Genomic DNA, 22,110 nt, shown 5'->3' on the forward strand with positions numbered 1-22,110 from the left:
GTTCCAGAGCATTCTTAAGATTATCATAAAAAGTTGCAATTAAACATAAAGCACAATAATACGTGGGACATGACCAGGGTCACTGGAATTACACGATTGCGTGGCGATTTTTGTATAATTATAGATTTGCGACATTTGACACATAATCCATCATCTGCTGCTTAATTTCCAGATTTTAATAAAAACAAACATTTTGTTTCTAGCTCAAACTGGTCAAAAATTACTAAAAATTGCAATGACAGGTGTTGCCGCCTAGTAGAAGGCCTTTTTCAAAGGTTAACTGGTCACCTTTCTGTTGCATGCAGCCTGATTCATCAAAGACCCGTTTTGCGAGTCTATAATAGCGATTCATAAGGAATCGCTATTACAGACTCGCAAAACGGGATTCATGTAGGAATCTCAAAAAGAATTGCGATTCCTACACATTCCTTATTTGCGATTAGCAAATTGCTAATCGCAAATAAGGAATAACTCCCCATTCATTCCTATGGGCCAATGAATGGGGAGTATTCCTTATTTGCGATTAGCAATTTGCTAATCGCAAATAAGATAGCGATTTAAAGGGTGCCAGGGGTGTCCAAAGGACACCCTGTAGCACCCCTTAAATGCAAATTGAAACAGGTGTTGCGCACACACATGTCCAAAGGACATGTGTGTGTGCAACATGCAACTTAGAAAAATGCTTTTAAAAGCTTTTTTCTAAGTTTTCGCTATTTACCACGAGGTTTGACCTCGCGGTAAATAGCGGGCCGAAATTGCGAATTCGCAATTTTTAAATGGATGATGAATTGCATTTAAGGAATCTCAAATAGAGATTCCTTAAATGTAATTCCTCGCAAAATAGCGAAATCGCTATTACCGATTTTTGCATTTGGGATGATGAATCCCAAATGCAAAAATAGCGCTCGCAAAGGGCCAGATTCTCAGAATCTGGCCCTTTGCGAGCGGATTTCGGCTTGATGAATCAGGCTGTTAGTGCTAAAACTGGGTGTTAAACTGGTAGTAATGAGGTGCAACCAATGCCCAGACAGTGTAAAGAGTACCAAATAATGAAGTAATACTATCAGAAAATGTGCCACATTACGTTGTATTATTTACCCTTGCATGCTGCATAATTTACTCAACACTACTGCATAATTTGGCCCTCCCCTGACACATAATTCCAGTACCTGACACATAATTCTGGTACTCGGGTACAAAATGACTCGTACTAAACCTACTGTGGTTCATAAAGCATTGTTCTCAAGAGTGTATTGTTACTTACCAGAGGCTTTATTATGCCATATTGTCAATGTTAATTCTGAACTATTTACTTTGTTTTTTATGCCCATGTAGCATGATGGAAATGTTGTCGGGATAACCTTGTCCATTTGCACGGAATGGCCAGTCACTGATTGTCAGTGTCAATGTATGCACATGAGTTATTTCAACAGGTTATTAGGTTCTGTTGGCCAGTGTAGCTTGATGACTGTCTGTGAGGGCTCCACAGTGTCTCTCTAACCAAGGGGCTTCCAAACTTTTCTGTAGTAAGAACGATTTATGTTCAATCAGTGCCGGATTGAACCCTGTGGAGGTCCCTAGGCAGTCGAAATTTCTGGGCCCCCTCCTTGCAAATTATCTCCAAATACCCAATGCACGGATATTTTTTTTACAAACTGACAGCTGTCAGAAGATGAGTTTTTAAGAGACAAACTGTTGTGTGAATCTGATATCTCTGCTTTATATACTTTAAATTGTTAATGGGTACATTACATTAATACAGTATTCTCTCCAATAAAGTCTTTAATGTAAAGTTTTCGATTCTTTGAGTTGATTAATTTTTTTCTATCTTTTGGCAACAATATTTAAGAAAGCTTGATTTTAATTTTCTTTCAAGATAAAATCAATATTATTTTGATTTGTTGTCGCAGGTCCCCTAAAAGGAGTGGGGCCCATAGGTCGGTGCCTACTTTGCCTATTTGGTAATCCAGAACTGTGTTCAATGGAAACCATCCTGAGCTACTAACATTATTAGAGTTTAAATATTGACAGCACCTGACAAGATTACATTAGTGGCCACCATATGCAAGATTACAGTCAGTGATCACCTCGGGGCATCAGGCATGGTTCCCAGAAGTAATGTAAAAATGCTTTGTCAAAAGTAATGTAAAAATACTTTGTCAATGTGAAATGCCTGTAAGAGGGTGATACATAGCAGCCACAGCTGTAATGGCCCTGTCTCTAAGTTCATATTGGCTATAAGTCTCCCCGAACATCTGCTCATGAGTTCTGAAAATGCACACAGTAATTCGGTCAAGCAAAAGCTTCTAATATAGTACATTGGCCTGCACACAGGAGAGGTACTTATAGGTAGCTGGAGAGCTGCCAATAGCTCACGAGCTGCTCGTTGCAGAAGCCTGCTCTATGCATATTTTACAGTGTCTGACTGAGAGTGCCTGTATGTATCTGTCAATGTCAATACCTGTTCACGTTTTTACTGTCAGTGCCTGTTTATGAGTGTCTGCATGGGTATCTGTGACTGCCCCTGTCTCTCAGTTGGACTCACGGATAATCCCTAAGTGTATCTGAATTTGAGCAACAGTGTTTCTCAGTGTCTGTCAATGTCACTGCTTTCAATGCATGTCTGTGTCTGCCTGGGCCAGTCTATTGGTCTGTCTAAGTGTCGGTGTTACACTGCCGTTCAGTGACATTGACACACCACTCCTCTCTTTGACTTTTTGTCTTTGAGAATATCTGTCAGTGTTTGTCTGTCAGTGTCTATCATTGTCAATTTTTGTCTGTATAGGACTGTGAATATGTTTGCACTGCTGTGTGTCAGTGTATTATAGTATCAGACTTTGTCTGGATCAGAGCGCCTGGATACCCTATCGGTGGATTAGACATGCTATATAAATCCTGATTGATTGATTGATCGAATAATTGATTGATTTTCTCTGTCAGACCGCACCTGTCTGTGAGTTTCACTGCTGGTGTTTGCCAGTTTCTCTTACCAGTGTCTGCGAGCATAGACATGTCAGTGTCTTTTTTCTATTGTCTACCAGTGTCCGTGTGATACAGAGTCACCGTCTGTCACTGACTGTGTCGGTAGCTGTGCATAGCTGTTGGCTAGCACCTGCCCCTGCCTGTCATGTCAGGTTCAAGCTGGCAGTGTCTTTGTCTGTCTGATACTGGCTCCATTCGGCAGTGAACGTATTTTTATGTTGCTGTTGGTGTCATTCTGTCTGTCTCTGCAAGAGACAGCCAATGCCTGTAGATTCTAGGGTAGCCAGATGTATTTGACTGTGAGTGTATATGAGTGCCTGACAGTCAGTGACAGAGTGCCGCTCAATGAGTGCAAGTTTATGATTATCTGTGATTGTTTCTGCATGTCTGTGAGTGTTCTGCCTGTCTCTTAGACTCTCTGGAGTGCCTCTCAATGACTGCAGGTTTATGATTATCTGTGATTGTTTCTGCGTGTCTGTGAGTGTCTGCCTGTCTCTTAGACTCTCTGGTGTGCCTCTCATTGAGTACAGGTTTATGATTATCTATAAATGTTTCTGTGTGTCTGTGAGTTTCTACCTGTTTCTTAGAGTGTCTAGAGTGCCTCTCAATGACTGCAGGTTTATGACTATCTAAGAGTGTTTCTGAGTGTCTGTGAGTTTCTGCCTGTCTCTAAGCCTCTCTGGAGTACCTCTGAAGTGACTGCAGTTTTAGGATTATCTATGAGTGTTTCTCTGTATCTGTGAGTTTCGGCCTGTCGCTTGGCTGCTCTGGAGTCCCTCTCAATGAGAGCAGGTGTATGACTATTTATGAGTGTTTCTGTGTGACTGTCTCTTAGCCTCTCTGAGGTGCCTCTCAATGAGAGCAGGCGTATGACTATCTATGAGTGTTTCTGTGTGCCTGTTGGTTTCTGCCTGTCTCTGAACCTCTTTTGAGTGGCTCTCAATAAGGACAGGTTTATAACTATCTATGAGTGTTTCTGCATGTCTTTGAGTTTCTGTCTGTCTCTTAGACTCTCTTGAGTGCCTCTCAATGACTGCAGGTTTATGATTATCTACCTGTCTGTGAGTTTATGCCTGTCTCTTAGACTCTATGGAGTGCCTCTCAATGACTGCAGGTTTATGATTATCTGAGTGTCTGTGAGTTTCTGCCTGTCTCTTAGACTCTCGGGAGTGCCTCTCGATGAATGCTTGTAGATTCTAGGACAGCCTGATGTATTTGACTGTGAGTATATATGAGTGCCTGACAGACAGTCAGTGAGGGAGTGCTGCTCAATGAGTGCAGGTTTATGACTATCTATGAGTGTTTCTCTGTGTCTGTGATTTTCTGCCTGTCTCTTAGTCTCTCCGAAATTCCTCTCAATGACTGCAGGTTTATGATTATCTGTGGTTGTTTCTACGTGTCTGTGAGTTTCTGCCTGTCTCTTAGTCTCTCCGGAGTGCCTCTCAATGACTGCAGGTTTATGATTATCTGTGGTTGTTTCTGCATGTCTGTGAGTGTCTGCCTGTCTCTTCGACTCTCTGGAGTGCCTCTCAATGAGTACAGGTTTACAGGGGGGCCTTAGGCATGTGCAAGTTGTGCACCTGCACAGAGCAGCCCAACCCCAGGGACTGCCACGCCAATTTATATCCTTAATATAATAATCCTCTGAGGATGAATACATATTTGCGTGGCGGCCCCTGGCAGGGATTTGGCGACCTCCGGCTCTGTTCCACTTCCAAACACCCTGACCCCCCACCCTCTTCACTGGCCTCCCCGCATGCGTTCCTTCTGGTTCCTGATTGGCTGGTAATCTAACGCCTTTTCTGGATGTTGATTAAAACACCTGCCTGAGCTCCGGGGGGCTCCGCCCCACCTGGACCCCCTCTTCGGGGCCCCCCACCTACGCTCCCTGCCCAGGGCCGCCATAAGCCTAGAGCCGCCCCTGAGGTTTATGACTATCTATGAGTGTTTCTGCGTGTCTGTCATTTTCTGCCTGTCTCTTAGACTCTCTGGGTGTCTGCCTGTGGAACACCTTCTCTAAAGTCCAGTCTCTGTGAATGTCGCCAGGGCTCTGCTTTCGTTTCCGTGTTCGACTGTCTTCTGTGACTGTTTGTCTCTTTCAATACGGTAATGTTAGTCTTCTGGTGGGTATAAGGGCCTTTATACGTGGATTCAGGTATCACGTAAGCGTTCCCCACCCCAACTAGAATGTTTCAGCATTAAGCTCTTTTTTTGCATACCAGTGTTATGTGGTCGCCAACTGGAGTTAACTCACACTACAACTCCCAGTATGCATTACATTCTTACAATAAAGGCAAGTTCTGGAAACGGTGCCCCATGACAAGTTGTCATGCTACAAGCAGAACTTAAGAACACCATTCGCCACCACTGTCTCACAAATGAATAAATGACCGTCTCTCACGGGAACACCTGAGCACCAGTCTGGTGAGAATTGTTTCAGTCACTTCAGGGAAGTCTTTCCAGTAGAGAGAGCTCTGTGTAAATTCAGATTTCGAGTTTCTTCCACTCCGCTCAAAGAGCCCGAATCCTGAACCAATACACACCACATTTCACAAAACCAACAATATCATCTACCAAACCAGACTAGGCATTTTGGGGAAAATTCGTCCAGAATCTCCAAAGATATAAATAAGCAAATGAAATGGCACACTCTTCTTTTTCCCCCAATGTAATCTAAATATACTATAAATGAATCAAATTTAAATATTAATATGCACACGAAAGACACACGCACGCAAAAATTCACGTACACACTTGTGCCGACCGTTTACCTATTTTGACACATTTTCATTCATGGTGTCGAAAAGTAAGAAGGTAGTTTACTGTAAGCGTAAGACTACTTTGCTTTGTGATAATACGTTTGAGGGCTCGATTCGAAGGAAAAAGTGTCGATGGAAATGCCTATTAAACTTTTAACAGAAAGCTGATGGTGCAAGCAGTAAAGGCCTGGTTCACATAAAACCTCGCTCTGGTGGCGGAGTCACCGCCATCTTGGGGGAGTCTCCGCTCTCAAGGCGGAATCTCCGCACTGTGAGTTCTCTGAGCGGAAACTCCGTCAGGAAAGTAAAGGCGTTTGTGAATCAGGCCCTACGGGTTCGCCGAGGCACAATATACGTTTTTACAACAAATACGCCCATTTGACGATTCTAGTTCATAAAGCTACTTTACAGCTAGCTGAGCTGCTAGGAGGGGCAGGGCGCTAATAGTAATTTGGGTGAAAATGAAACTCCTCTCTAGTGTTGGGAAACACTTGTGATTTAACTGCTGTGTTAACTTCACAAATGGCTCACCTATTCTAACTTAACTTAAGATTCGCAGATGTTACAACTGGATGCTTCGCATCACTGAGTTATCTGTAAAGTAAACAGCCGAAGTGACATCTACACTCACACTGGGACACCAAACACTATTTATTGTGAGAAATGTAAAAAAAAGCCGTAGCCACCAAGATTTAAAATAACAGACCTTTTCTCTAGTTTATCTGGTGAATACAGGATACATGTATTGGTCTCACTGTTTGTGCCATACACGTTAAACGTATTATTCACACCTTTGCTTTTAGGGAGCTTTTTATTAATCTTTTTTCAATGCGCAATTGAAATCCTATTGAATGAATGGAAGACAGTTTTAATTCCAAATAATCATACTCTTGAATACCTGTCTGGCTGACATACTTTACTAGAAATACTTAGAACAGGTGCCATTTTTATCATTTACTGTCTGTATGTTCTACCGAATAAGCAGGCCACACTTTTTTAATAGTGCTTAACAATATCTATTGCCATTATCAGTGTATTCGATTTCTTCAGCGTATATTTTTAATCTGTTCCTCAAATATACAGTTAATTTCTTCTAATTATATTTAATGTTGAAAACCACATACATGTTTAATTCTTATGAACTAAACATTATTTCAACATTCATTGCTTTTCAGGATCCAGTTACCCTTTCTTCAGGTTAAAAGATGTTCAGAGCAACTATTACTATTTTCCAACTCAGTTTTACTTATTTTATCTACGAATATATGATCATACCACTCTTTCAATTACCACGCATGGCTTTACCACGCAAATTTTACATCGCAAGTGGCTTTACCACGCTGTAATTTACAACAAAGGATTATACCACGCGTAAAAACGTCTTACCTGACAACTGCACGTCTTTCACCAGCAGCCCTTACATCCATCCACCATTGAAACAAGCGTCAAAACACGTCTACCAAAATTAAAAAAGGACTACTATTTTTACGTACACGGCACGTCTTTGGGGGAGGCTCTTTCCTTTTACTTCAAAAAAAATAAACAGCGTTTATTTTTTATTTAAGTAAAACGCTCCATATTTTTTGTTATTTTTGGGGGGGGAGACCCCCCGAGCCCCCCAGCCCCCCCAAGCCCACGCAGAATGACTGGAATGAATATCACGTCTCCCCCCAACCCACGCAGAACGTACTTGTGTGGTAAAAACGGTCGTGGAAGGCACCCGCATTGAAAAAACGTTTACGTGGTAAATGTAGCGTGGTAAACGTTATGCGTGGTGATGCCTTCGGAGTAAATGATGTTTCCCTTATCTACCTGAGAAGAATGACAGGACAGGCTTGATAGGACCTGTCAAGATTTGAACCAGTCATTTGCTAAAAAGCTGGTCACAACAGAGAAATTACCCACCTAATGTGTGTATAGGCTTGAAAGAACCTGCTGACATTCCTAGAATCACTTTTACAACATCAGAAAAATCATCAGTTCACAAATAGTCATACACACATTCCACACACCTGGTACTAAGACTATTGACTCTGTAAGCACATAGCTTGATTACTCACAACAGTGTCAAATACACAGGGGCAGAGTTACAAGCCTCTTTCGCCACTTTTGCGTCAATTTTAACATGGGGAAAGTGACGCAAAAGTGGTGCAAGTGGCTTGCAAATAAGCCCCACAGTTTCCAATACAGGCCTAGATTCCTTCGCTGGTGTCAGTGCATTTTTTGCGTTAAGATTCGGTTTTACATGGATTGTATATTGATGCCAGTGCAATTGTGCACCATCATTTCCACGATATTTGGAAGGCTAACCAGTGTAAAATGTCATGGTTTTGCACGTGTAAAAAAGTTAAACCTGACTAGAACGATCTATGTCATCTGGAAATGTCGGGGCAAAATTACACTAGTGAACATTTTGGATCGCGATTGTGAACTGTTGCATCAGTATAAAAGAAGGTCTCTCACACTTAAAGTATTTTGCCCAAAAGGAAGTACATAGTACTGTTTTTAATTTCAACATGTACGTTTATCGAAATGTTATTTATATGCAGAGCAAAAACTGAATTGCAGCATCAGAAAGTTGAGGTTGTTCATACCCAACAAAAATATACCCGACATTAGCACTTTGATGATACTTCTTTAAATTAAAATTCAGGAATAACACAGGGTGTAGAGTTACGTGTGGAAATGGCAACGCACCGTTTCACCGGTATGAAAAGCTTTAAACCTTAGCACAGTCCTATAGTATACAATTCTTCTGGTTTTCAGAATACCTTGGATAAAATGTGGCCTATCTTTTAAGGTGTTAAAGTTAACTGTTACTTCTATGACCTCTAAGATGTTACACTTCTTTACCTCAGTGAACACTACCGATATATTCATGTTTATAGCATAATTTAAAAAAGAGCAAAATAAATATTAAAAAAAGAGAAATTGGCTGTTCACATAACATGGCAATCCATTCCTGTAACACACACTCTATACAATTGACATTGTATCTATATTTGATCCACAAGAAACACTTTCCGCAGGCTGGACTTTCTGAATTATATTGAACATAATATCATATAATAATATTTTATAGCTTAAAACTATTAAGCAATGACAGTAACTAATATAAGAACATGTAATTGAGCAGATTTAAAAATAAAGGCGAAATTTACAGCGTAGCAAGTAGTGGCCTGAAGTAATCAAAATGGGACACACAGCGCTTTCCAAACTTCTAAAAATGTAATATAATATCAAGTAAGGTTTTACTGAAGTGCCCAGACTTACCGTTGCCCATGGCCAGTACTTGCATGTTTTCGAACTCCAGGGTGGTGTAGGCTGGGTCTAAGGCCTCGCTGTAGTCTGCCATCTCCATGTCTAGCAGGGCTTTCGAAAGCCGCATTATCATCAGCAAACAGCGCCCAGGCCCCAGACAGTCCCTTGTTTGAGGTTATTGGCCCTCAAAACCTCGGCTGCCTCCGCGCTGGCCCGTCCCCTCTCTGCTGTCCTTAATTTGAGAGATTCCTCTGGCAGGATTAGTTTAGCTTCAAGGCCTATACTCTCTCGGCTCAGGGGTGGAGGCCTGGGCGAGTTAATGTTTAATCACCCCTCCTGGTTGATGTACATGGCAAATACTCTTTTAAGGTAGAGCTGCACTGATTTTGTTGACTGTTTATTACATAATTGCACACACTTTGCCAGTTTCCGCTACTGGGTAGGTCAGTGCCCTCCTGGCTCAGTTATGTTAAAAAAAATATATAATTTAAAGGGAGCTCTGGGGCTTTAACCCCGGGCTTTATTGTTCGCTGTCAGCAAAGGCGATCTTCAAGGCAGCACCGGCGAGACAATCTTCCACCATCATCACAATGGAAAGTGATGCCACAGGAGTGCAAGGTAAACAATCATTGCAGTCTCTGAGCCTGATGTTATCTGGAGCTAATTAGCATTTTTAGCACTACTGCCGGTGCTGTAGCAAGCGTGCTGTGAGCCTCACTACAACCAAGGGAAAATGGGCCTGACGCCCCCATGTTTGGTGGCAAAAGAGATATATAAATGGGGTCAAGAGGCCTTCCACAACACAGGCCCAAGTGTCACTTAATTTGTACCGGTGTTTGCCGGTACGAGGCACAGGCTATAGTGTTCTGGGAACCGGGACTTTTCATAGTCAAACTTAGGTCTAAAGCAAAAGAAAGAAAGGCAGACAAAGGTGGGAAAAAGGAAGAAGAAAAAGATGGGAAAACAATGGCAAACAGACAAAATAAGGCTGGCAAACAGCCTGCAAGAATGAGATAAAGAGGCAAAAGGTGCAGGGTGTTGTAAGAAAGAAGCACGAGGTGGAAACAAGACCAGGCAGACTTGGTACTCTCCATCTCTGGCATTCCACAGCACCGGTGCAGGCTGCAAAGAACAACTTTGAGCTCCTGCAGTTATTATTATTAATATTCAAATTAAGTACTGTAGCACCTGCTGAAATAAAGCTATTTCGCCCTGGCTACAGCTGGCCACCTTGCAGGTTGGTGTTTATTGTCTACCACATCTAAATCCGAATACATTTTTTTTCCTTTTGTGGCTATCATTTATTTTTTTAGGACCAGTGTTTTTCCTGCAGTTTTTTTGCTAATTTAATTAACCTCCTGCGTTTCCTTAAATATATATATTATATTGTAATATTGATATCTGATCCAATCACTACAAGCAACAAGCATTTGCAATGCAATAGGTCTCGCATTAGTAAAGTTTGAGCTATTGATATTGTAAATGACAAATTTTGTATTTATGTGTTGGTTTTGAAAATAGCTAAATTAATAGCTTTGTCATTTACAATTCCAATAGTTTTAATTTTCGCAAATGTGACACCTATAGCATTTGTAATGCAATATGTGTTGTATTTACGTGACTTAGATGTATTGATATTACAAATAACAATGGCTTTTATTTTTTTAAATAATTAATACTTAAATAAAAGTTATTGTAATTTATAATGGCAATAGCTTAAACTTTTGGAAATAACTTTTGTGAAGATTATGTTCAGTGTATTTTATTGTGATGAAAATCCAAGAACAGAAGTGAAATATTAACATCTTTTTGTGACATTTGTAATAAAGCTTGAAACATTGAGAGAACATATTTAAACCAGTTGTTGTTGAATGGTTGCACAGATTGATGCTGTAGTGGCACTGAGTTATGTTGTGGTGGCGACGAGTGATGCTGTGGCGTTCAGTGATGCTGTGGTAGCGCATAGTGATGTTGCTGTGCCCCTGAGTGATGCTGTGGTGGTGCTGAGTGATGCTGTGGTGATGCGATAGATAGATAGAGGGAAGGCGATAGATAGATAGAGGGAGGGTGATAGATAGATAGAGGGAGGGTGATAGATAGATAGAGGGAGGGAGGGCGATAGATAGAGTGAGGGAGGGCGGCAGAGTGAGGGCGGTAGAATGAGGGCGGTAGAGTGAGGGTGGTAGAGTGAGGGTGGTAGAGTGAGGGCGGTAGAGTGGTAGAGTGAGGGCGGTAGAGTGGTAGAGTGAGGGTGGTAGAGTCAGGGCAGTAGAGTGGTAGAGTGAAGGCGGTAGAGTGGTAGAGTGAGGGCGGTAGAGTGAGGGCGGTAGAGTGGTAGAGTAAGGGCGGTAGAGTTGTAGAGTGAGGGCGGTAGAGAGGGCATGAAGGCGGTAGAGTGAGGGCGGTAGAGTGGTAGAGTGAGGGCGGTAGAGTGGTAGAGTGAGGGCAGTAGAGTGAGGGCGGTAGAGTGGTAGAGTGAGGGCGGTAGAGTGGTAGAGTGAGGGTGGTAGAGTGAGGGCAGTAGAGTGGTAGAATGAGGGCGGTAGAGTGAGGGCCGTAGCATGAGGGCGGTAGAGTGGTAGAGTGAGGGCGGTAGAGTGAGGGCGGTAGAGTGGTAGAGTGAGGGTGGTAGAGTGAGGGTGGTAGAGTGGTAGAGTGAGAGTGGTAGAGTGAGGGCGGTAGAGTGAGGGTGTGAGGGCAGTAGAGTGGTAGAGTGAGGGCGGTAGAGTGAGGGCGGTAGAGTGGTAGACTGAGGGCGGTAGAGTGAGAGCGGTAGAGTGGTAGAGTGAGGGTGGTGGAGTGAGGGCGGTAGAGTGGTAGAGTGAGGGTGGTAGAGTGAGGGCGTGAGGGCGGTAGAGTGGTAGAGTGAGGGTGGTAGAGTGGTAGAGTGAGGGCGGTAGAGTGATGGTGGTAGAGTGGTAGTGTGAGGGCGGTAGAGTGAGGGCGGTAGAGTGAGGGCATCAGGGCGGTAGAGTGAGGGCAGTAGAGTGAGGGTGGTAGAGTGAGGGCGTGAGGGCGGTAGAGTGAGGGCGGTAGAGTGGTAGAGTGAAGGTGGTAGAGTGAGGGCGATAGAGTGGTAGAGTGAGGGTGGTAGAGTGAGGGCGTGAGGGTGGTAAAGTGGTAGAGTGAGGGTGGTAGAGTGAGGGTGTGAGGGCGGTAGAGTGGTAGAGTGAGAGTGGTAGAGTGAGGGCGGTAGAGTGGTAGAGTGAGAGTGGTAGAGTGAGGGCAGTAGAGTGAGGGTGTGATGGCGGTAGAGTGGCAGAGTGAGGGTGGTAGAGTGAGGGCGGTAGAGTGAGGGCGGTAGAGTGAGGGCAGTTGAGTGATAGAGTGAGGGCGGTAGAGTGGTAGAGTGAGGGCGGTAGAGTGAGGGCGGTAGAGTGGTAGAGTGAGGGTGGTAGAGTGAGGGCGGTAGAGTTGTAGAGTGATGGCGGCAGAGTGGTAGTGTGAGGGCGGTAGAGTGAGGGCGGTAGAGTGAGGGCGGTAACATGGTAGAGTGAGGGTAGTAGAGTGAGGGCGGTAGAGTGGTAGAGTGAGGGCGGTAGAGTGGTAGAGTGAGGGCGGTAGAGTGAGGGCAGTAGAGTGAGGGCGGTAGAGTGAGGGCGGTAGAGTGGTAGAGTGAGGGCAGTAGAGTGAGGGCGTGATGGCAGTAGAGTGAGGGTGGTAGAGTGAGGGCGGTAGAGTGAGGGCGGTAGAGTGGTAGAGTGAGGGCGGTAGAATGAGGGTGGTAGAGTGGTAGAGTGAGGGTGGTAGAGTGAGGGCGGTAGAGTGGTAGAGTGAGGGCGGTAGAGTGGTAGAGTGAGGGTGGTAGAGTCAGGGCAGTAGAGTGGTAGAGTGAAGGCGGTAGAGTGGTAGAGTGAGGGCGGTAGAGTGAGGGCGGTAGAGTGGTAGAGTAAGGGCGGTAGAGTTGTAGAGTGAGGGCGGTAGAGAGGGCATGAAGGCGGTAGAGTGAGGGCGGTAGAGTGGTAGAGTGAGGGCGGTAGAGTGGTAAAGTGAGGGCAGTAGAGTGAGGGCGGTAGAGTGGTAGAGTGAGGGCGGTAGAGTGGTAGAGTGAGGGTGGTAGAGTGAGGGCAGTAGAGTGGTAGAATGAGGGCGGTAGAGTGAGGGCCGTAGCATGAGGGCGGTAGAGTGGTAGAGTGAGGGCGGTAGAGTGAGGGCGGTAGAGTGGTAGAGTGAGGGTGGTAGAGTGAGGGTGGTAGTGGTAGAGTGAGAGTGGTAGAGTGAGGGCGGTAGAGTGAGGGTGTGAGGGCAGTAGAGTGGTAGAGTGAGGGCGGTAGAGTGAGGGCGGTAGAGTGGTAGACTGAGGGCGGTAGAGTGAGAGCGGTAGAGTGGTAGAGTGAGGGTGGTAGAGTGAGGGCGGTAGAGTGGTAGAGTGAGGGTGGTAGAGTGAGGGCGTGAGGGCGGTAGAGTGGTAGAGTGAGGGTGGTAGAGTGGTAGAGTGAGGGCGGTAGAGTGATGGTGGTAGAGTGGTAGTGTGAGGGCGGTAGAGTGAGGGCGGTAGAGTGAGGGAATCAGGGCGGTAGAGGGAGGGCAGTAGAGTGAGGGTGGTAGAGTGAGGGCGTGAGGGCGGTAGAGTGAGGGCGGTAGAGTGGTAGAGTGAAGGTGGTAGAGTGAGGGCGATAGAGTGGTAGAGTGAGGGTGGTAGAGTGAGGGCGTGAGGGTGGTAAAGTGGTAGAGTGAGGGTGGTAGAGTGAGGGTGTGAGGGCGGTAGAGTGGTAGAGTGAGAGTGGTAGAGTGAGGGCGGTAGAGTGGTAGAGTGAGAGTGGTAGAGTGAGGGCAGTAGAGTGAGGGTGTGATGGCGGTAGAGTGGCAGAGTGAGGGTGGTAGAGTGAGGGCGGTAGAGTGAGGGCGGTAGAGTGAGGGCAGTTGAGTGGTAGAGTGAGGGCGGTAGAGTGGTAGAGTGAGGGCGGTAGAGTGAGGGCGGTAGAGTGGTAGAGTGAGGGTGGTAGAGTGAGGGCGGTAGAGTTGTAGAGTAATGGCGGCAGAGTGGTAGTGTGAGGGCGGTAGAGTGAGGGCGGTAGAGTGAGGGCGGTAACATGGTAGAGTGAGGGTAGTAGAGTGAGGGCGGTAGAGTGGTAGAGTGAGGGCGGTAGAGTGGTAGAGTGAGGGCGGTAGAGTGAGGGCAGTAGAGTGAGGGCGGTAGAGTGAGGGCGGTAGAGTGAGGGCGGTAGAGTGGTAGAGTGAGGGCGGTAGAGTGAGGGCGGTACAGTAGAGTGGTAGAGTGAGGGTGGTAGAGTGAGGGTGGTAGAGTGGTAGAGTGAGGGCGGTAGAGTGAGGGCGGTAGAGTGGTAGAGTAAGGGTGGTAGAGTTAGGGCGGTAGAGTGAGGGCAGTAGAGTGAGGGCGGTAGAGTGAGGGCGGTTGAGTGGTAGAGTGAGGGCGGTAGAGTGGTAGAGTGAGGGCAGTAGAGTGAGGGCGGTAGAGTGGTAGAGTGAGGGTGGTAGAGTGAGGGCGGTAGAGTTGTAGAGTGATGGCGGTAGAGTGGTAGTGTGAGGGCGGTAGAGTGAGGGCGGTAGAGTGAGGGCGGTAACATGGTAGAGTGAGGGTAGTAGAGTGAGGGCGGTAGAGTGGTAGAGTGAGGGCGGTAGAGTGGTAGAGTGAGGGCAGTCGAGAGGGCGGTAGAGTGGTAGAGTGAGGGCGGTAGAGTGAGGGCGGTAGAGTGGTAGAGTGAGGGCGGTAGAGTGAGGGCAGTAGAGTGAGGGCGGTAGAGTGAGGGCGGGAGAGTGGTAGAGTGAGGGCGGTAGAGTAGAGTGGTAGAGTAAGGGCGGTAGAGTGAGGGTGGTAGAGTGGTAGAGTAAGGGTGGTAGAGTAAGGGCGGTAGAGTGAGGGTGGTAGAGTGAGGGCGGTAGAGCGGTAGAGTGAGGGCGGTAGAGCTGTAGAGTGAGGGCGGTAGAGCGGTAGAGTGAGGGCGGTAGAGTGGTAGAGTAAGGGTGGTAGAGTAAGGGCGGTAGAGTGGTAGAGTGAGGGCGGTAGAGTGAGGGCGGTAGTGGCAGAGTGAGGGCGGTAGAGTTAGGGCGGTAGAGCGGTAGAGTGAGGGCAGTAGAGTGGTAGAGTGAGGGCTGTAGAGCAGTGAAGTAAGGGCGGTAGAGTGAGGGCGGTAGAGTGGTAGAGTGAGGGCGGTAGAGTGGTAGAGTGAGGGCGGTAGAGTGAGGGCAGTAAAGTGAGGGCGGTAGAGTGAGGGCGGTAGAGTGAGGGCGGTAGAGTGGTAGAGTGAGGGCGGTAGAGTGAGGGCGGTACAGTAGAGTGGTAGAGTGAGGGTGGTAGAGTGAGGGTGGTAGAGTGGTAGAGTGAGGGTGGTAGAGTGAGGGCGGTAGAGTGAGGGCGGTAGAGTGGTACAGTAAGGGTGGTAGAGTAAGGGCGGTAGAGTGAGGGCGGTAGAGTGAGGGCGGTAGAGTGAGGGCGGTAGAGTGGTAGAGTGAGGGCGGTAGAGTGGTAGAGTGAGGGCGGTAGAGTGAGGGCGGTAGAGTGGTAGAGTGAGGGTGGTAGAGTGAGGGCGGTAGAGTTGTAGAGGGATGGCGGTAGAGTGGTAGTGTGAGGGCGGTAGAGTGAGGGCGGTAGAGTGAGGGCGGTAACATGGTAGAGTGAGGGTAGTAGAGTGAGGGCGGTAGAGTGGTAGAGTGAGGGCGGTAGAGTGGTAGAGTGAGGGCAGTCGAGAGGGCGGTAGAGTGGTAGAGTGAGGGCGGTAGAGTGAGGGCGGTAGAGTGGTAGAGTGAGGGCGGTAGAGTGAGGGCAGTAGAGTGAAGGCGGTAGAGTGAGGGCGGTAGAGTGGTAGAGTGAGGGCGGTAGAGTAGAGTGGTAGAGTGAGGGCGGTAGAGTGAGGGTGGTAGAGCGGTAGAGTGAGGGCGGTAGAGTGAGGGCGGTAGAGTGAGGGTGGTAGAGTGGTAGAGTAAGGGTGGTAGAGTAAGGGCGGTAGAGTGAGGGTGGTAGAGTGAGGGCGGTAGAGCGGTAGAGTGAGGGCGGTAGAGCTGTAGAGTGAGGGCGGTAGAGCGGTAGAGTGAGGGCGGTAGAGTGGTAGAGTAAGGGTGGTAGAGTAAGGGCGGTAGAGTGGTAGAGTGAGGGCGGTAGAGTGAGGGCGGTAGTGGCAGAGTGAGGGCGGTAGAGTTAGGGCGGTAGAGCGGTAGAGTGAGGGCAGTAGAGTGGTAGAGTGAGGGCTGTAGAGCAGTGAAGTAAGGGCGGTAGAGTGAGGCGGTAGAGTGGTAGAGTGAGGGCGGTAGAGTGGGGGCGGAAGCGTGAGGGCGGTAGAGTGGTAGAGTGAGGGCGGTAGAGTGGTAGAGTGAGAGTGTGAGGGTGGTAGAGTGGTAGAGTGAGGGCGGTAGAGTGAGGGCGGTAGAGTGAGGGCAGTGAGGGCGGTAGAGTGGTAGAGTGAGGGCGGTAGAGTGGTAGAGTGAGGGCGGTAGAGTGAGGGCGGTAGAGTGAGGGTGGTAGAGTGAGGTCGGTAGAGTGAGGGCGGTAGAGTGAGGGCGGTAGAGTGAGGGTGTGAGGGCGGTAGAGTGGTAGAGTGAGGGCGGTAGAGTGAGGTTGGTGAGGGCGGAAGAGTGAGGGCGGTGAGCGCGGTAGAGTGAGGGCGGTAGAGTGGTAGAGTGAGGGCGGTAGAGTGGTAGAGTGAGAGCGGTAGAGTGAGGGCGTTAGAGTGAGGGTGGTAGAGTGAGGTCAGTGGAGTGAGGGTGGTAGAGTGAGGGTGGTAGAGTGAGAGTGGTAGAGTGAGGGCAGTAGAGTGAGGGTGTGAGGGCGGTAGAGTGGTAGAGTGAGGTCGGTAGAGTGAGGTCGGTGAGGGCGGTAGAGTGAGGGCGGTAGAGTGGTAGAGTGAGGTCAGTAGAGTGAGGGCGGTAGAGTGAGGGCGGTAGAGTGGTAGAGTGAGGGCGGTAGAGTGGGGGCGGTAGAGCGGTAGAGTGAGGGCGGTAGAGTGAGGGCAGTAGAGCGGTAGAGTGAGGGCTGTAGAGTGAGGGCAGTAGAGCGGTAGAGTGAGGGTGGTAAAGCGAGGGCGTTAAGAGTGAGGGCGGTAGAGTGAAGGCGGTAGAGTGGTAGATTGAGGGCGGTAGAGTGGTAGAGTAAGGGCGGTAGAGTGGTAGAGTGAGGGCGGTAGAGTGGTAGAGTGAGGGCGGTAGAGTGGTAGAGTGAGGGCGGTAGAGTGGTAGAGTGAGGGCGGTAGAGTGAGGGCGGTAGTGTGCTACTGTTAAACTGTTAAATGTTGTAAGAAACCATGGAGAAGAAATCTAGAGTCCAAGCCTAACCACCGCCCTTCTCACAGAAATAGCATGTTTTACGTAATTTCCAACTCACGTGGATAGCAGGAACACATATTTGAAAGGTTGCTTCTGCAATAAAAGAGAAACGATTTGTTTCCCACTCAGCCACGTCAAAACATGCAAACAAGTCCCCTAAAAAAAAATCCTTCAGCATAGATAACTAGGTTTTAGTAAGATGTATTGGAAACCATAGAATGGCAGAGGAAAGGCAGCGCTGGGAGGGGGGCTGGGCAACCATGCCAGCATTCCGATTCACGAGCAGATGGTCCTGTTTATGACCTGCGGAGTGTGTGAAGTGGCTGGTGGCAAATGGAACCAGAGCGGCCGCGGTCGCTTTGATGTTCTTGTCTTGTCTTGCTTTGTGGGAGGGGTAGGGGGAGCGAATTCCTGTGCACGCGCCTGGCTCACATGAGCTGTACGAGATCCGCAGTTGGGTAGACTTTTCGGTAACCTTACTATAAGTCTCGCCTACCATCCCTACGGGATGGAATAGCCGAGACCTAAAATGGGACAGACACAATAGGTGGAAGGAAAGCAATCAAAAGAGAAGTAAGCAAAGGAGATTGACAGGAAAGCAAACCAACGATAAGCAATAGGCTGATCCAAACCCCACTTTATAGTATCAGCATTGTACACATCAGGTTTTTGCAAACAAACAGCTAAATCTGTCTGTAAGCAAAATCTAAAGGGTGGCATTGACATCTTTCCCTACTGGGCCCTATTGTCGTGTCCTTAACTTCACAAGTAAAAACGCTGACCTCTTCTTGATGAGAAGTATAAGAACCCTTAAGGTAATCAAAGTCAGAGATGCATTGTCCTGTTTATCTTTCACCCATTTCCTTCCATGTTGCAGTGCAATGGTGATTATTTGAACGTATTCTCTAGGAGTATTTCAGTTTCTTAGATGTTATGTTTCTGTAGTTTCATTTTAAATACACTATAGGAGTCTTGTATCCTAAACACTGTGAAAGGAGTCGCCTTTAGAGGTCTAGGAGCATTCAGGATGTGCCGCAGTGTTCATGAAGAACCTTGATCCCGAGCTCTGGGGTTGATCTTGGCAGCAGGAGTTTCTGACAGTGCTTTTCACTGGGGCATAAAACTGTTCAGACTAAACGCCCATCCCTTCTTCGGCCTCTCCGCGGAGCGCACGCAGTGATGGCCACATATCATATGTCCCAGTTGTAGTTCTGATTCTATGGAAACTGTGTGAAGGAAATGCACAGCTGCCAAAATATTGAGAACGCAAAGGAAAAGAAAATGCAGTGCTGTATTTGTGGCAGGGGTGAAGTGGAGGAAGTGAAAGTAAGAGTAAGCAGAAGGAACAAGTCAAAATAGTGATGAAAAGGACAGGAAGTATGAGACCTGCAGTTTGAGAGACTTCCGAAAGATGCAGAAGGGAAAAGGGCATACATAATTACTTATCTACTTATACTTAACAAGGACGTATAAAAACGTACTTGAGGTCACAGTCTGCGGCTAAGACACCACTTGACATCACGGACTCTCCCAAGCTTATCTTTAAGTCAGGGAGGAAATGAAATCACCAAGCACAGTGCAGAAAGATTATGTTGTTCATGTGCCAATGTTATTTCAGATCATTTAGTTTAGTGAGAAAGGTGTGGTGAGCAGCACTTGCCACTTACCATACAGCACGTTTAGCCACCACCTCTCTGTTACATTACACAGTCAAAAATACCCCTCATATCGCGAGCCAGCTATTGTGGTATTGGAATATCTCTAGCACTGACCACCTCTGTTGAGGCTCTCTGGGCATCTTTGCGTGTGGGTCGAGAAGACCGGCAATCCAAAACCATTGTTTGATAGTGTAGTGCATGTGTTGTTGGGGTTGTGTGCGATTAGCAGAGCGCATGAACAGTGTACGGAATGGTTTGAGTAAGTTTGTGCGAAAGTAAAATTATGTCGATCTAGGAAGACCTTTGTTGTGTTGCAAGTGAAAAAGGTGGGTGTGCTAAAGGAGTTGTCATTTGATTTTTTGTTCTGATTTTGGATGGTGAACTGCTCATTGCTAAATGATAAATTGGTGTTTTTTTCCAAAATAGGCATAACAAACAACTCGGTATTGGCACGACACTTACCCTCGGCAGGAGGAGTAGCCGAATGGAAAGGCTCGCACCCCATCGCTGTCAAGAACCTTCATCGTCCTGTTCATATGTCAACGGTCAACTTGCCTGGGAAGCGCAGAGCTCGATTCCTTGCCCGCCACCTCGGCAAAATAGGCTACTAGCTACTACTACCCATTTCCATGGAGGTAGTCGTGAAACTTAAATAGATGGCTCTCCGTTCGTCAAAAACTCTCATCATTTCCAAATCTATAACAAGAGACTCCAGCACTCCTTCTACAGCGTTTCTCAGCCTCCCCTGGGGCGGGACTTCCGCCTTCTGCGGGAAGCCCGTGCCCACAAAGTGACTGGACGAGAAGGGCAGAAGGCGGAAGTCCCGCCCCAGGGGAGGCTGAGAAACACTGTAGGCACATACGAGGAGCAGAGGCCGTCGATGCCAGTGAGGGAAGCCCCGCATGACGGAGCCCGGAGCCTGTAGCCCGGTGAGTGTGTTGGGTGGGGCTTAGTTGTAAGGGAGGGAGTGTGCTTGCCTGCGTGTGTGTGTGCGCGCGCGCACCTGCCTGTGTGTGTGCCTGCCTGCGTGTGTGTGCCTGCGTGTGCCTGCGTGTGTTTGTTCCTGCGTGTGTGTGCCTGCGTGTGTGTGTGCCTGCGTGTGTGTGCGTGTGTGTGTGTGTGTGTGTGTGTGTGTGTGTGTGTGTGCATGCGTGAGTGTGGCTGTGTGTGTGCGCGCACACGATTAAGAGGCTGACTTGCTGTTCACAGTTTCTGGGAAGCGCGTTCACAGACCAGGTTCCGCGCGTGCCCTGGTCTGTCTCCCTTGCGAGACCTAAAAAAACAGGAAAAGGTCTCCTACCCCATTTCTCTTCTTCTCCCTTTATTTTAATCCAGTGTTGGAGGGACTCCTCTCTTTACTCCAAATGAAGCACCAGAAAGAAAGGTGACCAGGCGTCCCAGATTTGCTTGGACGGTCCCTTTATTTCACCTGCTGTCCGCGCATATTTCAGGAAATATAGCTCCTGTCCCGGTATAGTTAGCAGTTGTTTCAAGAAAGCAATCTAATTTACAGGCAAGCTTCTGGGTATACAAATTGCTTTGTATTTATGTTCTAGCTGCCTGTTCTGTTCTGTAACTCCCTGCTAATGAGCACTGTCATTCTGTGCGCTCGCTTGAAATAAAACTGTAGTCCTTCTTCTATTTTTGTGAAATGTACCGGTTTTTGGCTTTAAAATTCTTGTCACCCTAGTGATACATCTTCAGAAGTTACTGTTGTCACAGATCAAGGCGGATATCCGAGCCCTGCTCGACAACGGAGAAACAGCGGCCCTCATCCTCCTAGACCTCTCCGCGGCCTTCGACACCGTCTGCCACCGTACCCTAGTACAGCGCCTCAGCAACGTCGGAATCCGGGAGAAGGCGCTGCAGTGGACCATCTCCTTCCTCGCCGGAAGGACACAGAGAGTCCGCCTCCCACCGTTCAGATCAGAAGCCACCGAAGTCATCTGCGGCGTTCCTCAAGGCTCCTCGCTCAGCCCAACCCTCTTCAACGTCTACATGAGTCCCCTCGCAGACATCGCACGACAGCACAACCTCAACATCATCTCCTACGCCGACGACACCCAGCTGATCCTCTCCCTCACCAACGACCCCGCCACCGCCAGAGCCAACCTACACAAAGGGATGAAGGAGGTAGCCGAATGGATGAAGAACAGCCGCCTGAAACTGAACTCGGAAAGACGGAAGTCCTCATCCTGGGATCCTCACCCTCCGCCTGGGACGACTCCTGGTGGCCCCCCGCCCTGGGCAGCGCACCCAAACCAACAGACCACGCACGCAACCTGGGCTTCATCCTGGACTCATCCCTCTCCATGACCAGACAAGTCAACGCCGTCTCCTCGTCGTGCTTCAACATCCTACGCATGCTACGCAAGATCTTCCGGTGGATCCCCACCGAGACCAGGAAGGCGGTCACCCAGGCCCTCGTCACCAGCCGACTGGACTACAGCAACGCCCTCTACGCCGGAACCACCGCCAAACTCCAGAAGAGACTCCAGCGGATCCAGAACGCCTCAGCAAGGCTCATCCTGGACATCCCCGTCGCAACCACATCTCCGGACACCTGCGAGACCTGCACTGGCTCCCGGTCAACAAGAGAATCACCTTCCGTCTCCTCACCCACGCACACAATGCTCTGCACAACCAAGGACCAGGATACCTCAACAGCCGCCTCAATTTCTACGCTCCCAAACGCCAGCTCCGATCAACCGGCCACGCTCTCGCCGCCGTCCCCCGCATCCGAAGAGTCACCACAGGGGGAAGGTCCTTCTCCTACCTCGCCGCCAAGACCTGGAACTCCCTCCCGACCCACCTCCGCCTGACCCAGGACCACCTCGCCTTCAGGAAGCAGCTCAAGACCTGGCTGTTTGAGCAGTAGCGGACCCTCCCTCCCCAAGCACCTTGAGACCCTCCGGGTGAGTAGCGCGCTATACAAATGCTTTGATTGATTGATTGATTGATAAACTGTGCTTCATTCTGAAGAAGGAAGTAGGTTCATGCAACCCCTCCCTCCCCAAAGGCTCTTCTCTGGCTACTGGGGAAGCAAAGAGTCAAATTGAAAGTTCAGTGCGGTCTTCATAAGTTTTTTAGGGGGGGATAACACAACCTTCCTTTGGAAACTAGCACCTCAATGGCATTTTGTAAGAACCATATATGGAGTCACTCTGTTCTAGTCCATCAACACAATGACCATCACCCAGATTCACAGACCTCCCTTCATTTCTGTTTCTGTG

The 22,110-nt window shown here is 48.0% G+C and overlaps 1 protein-coding gene across 5 annotated transcripts in view; it reads right to left on the minus strand.

The window, feature by feature from the left end:
* The window catches only part of HNF4A (hepatocyte nuclear factor 4 alpha), a 519,025-nt gene that overhangs the window by 70,958 nt on the left and 425,957 nt on the right, over window positions 1-22,110 (minus strand). The window contains exon 1 of one of the 5 annotated variants that reach the window (XM_078651941.1): window positions 9,015-9,608. The exons of 2 other annotated variants lie outside the window; for them this stretch is intronic. In XM_078651941.1, coding sequence (XP_078508067.1) covers window positions 9,015-9,135 — 121 coding nt within the window. In that variant the 5' untranslated portion in view covers window positions 9,136-9,608. Of the gene's footprint in view, window positions 1-9,014; window positions 9,609-22,110 lie in introns of those variants that run through there. 2 more of the 5 variants (XM_078651942.1, XM_078651944.1) reach the window with 2 other exon arrangements.

Source organism: Lissotriton helveticus, chromosome 7 (assembly GCF_964261635.1).
Source record: "Lissotriton helveticus chromosome 7, aLisHel1.1, whole genome shotgun sequence".
Lineage (NCBI taxonomy): Eukaryota > Metazoa > Chordata > Amphibia > Caudata > Salamandridae > Lissotriton > Lissotriton helveticus.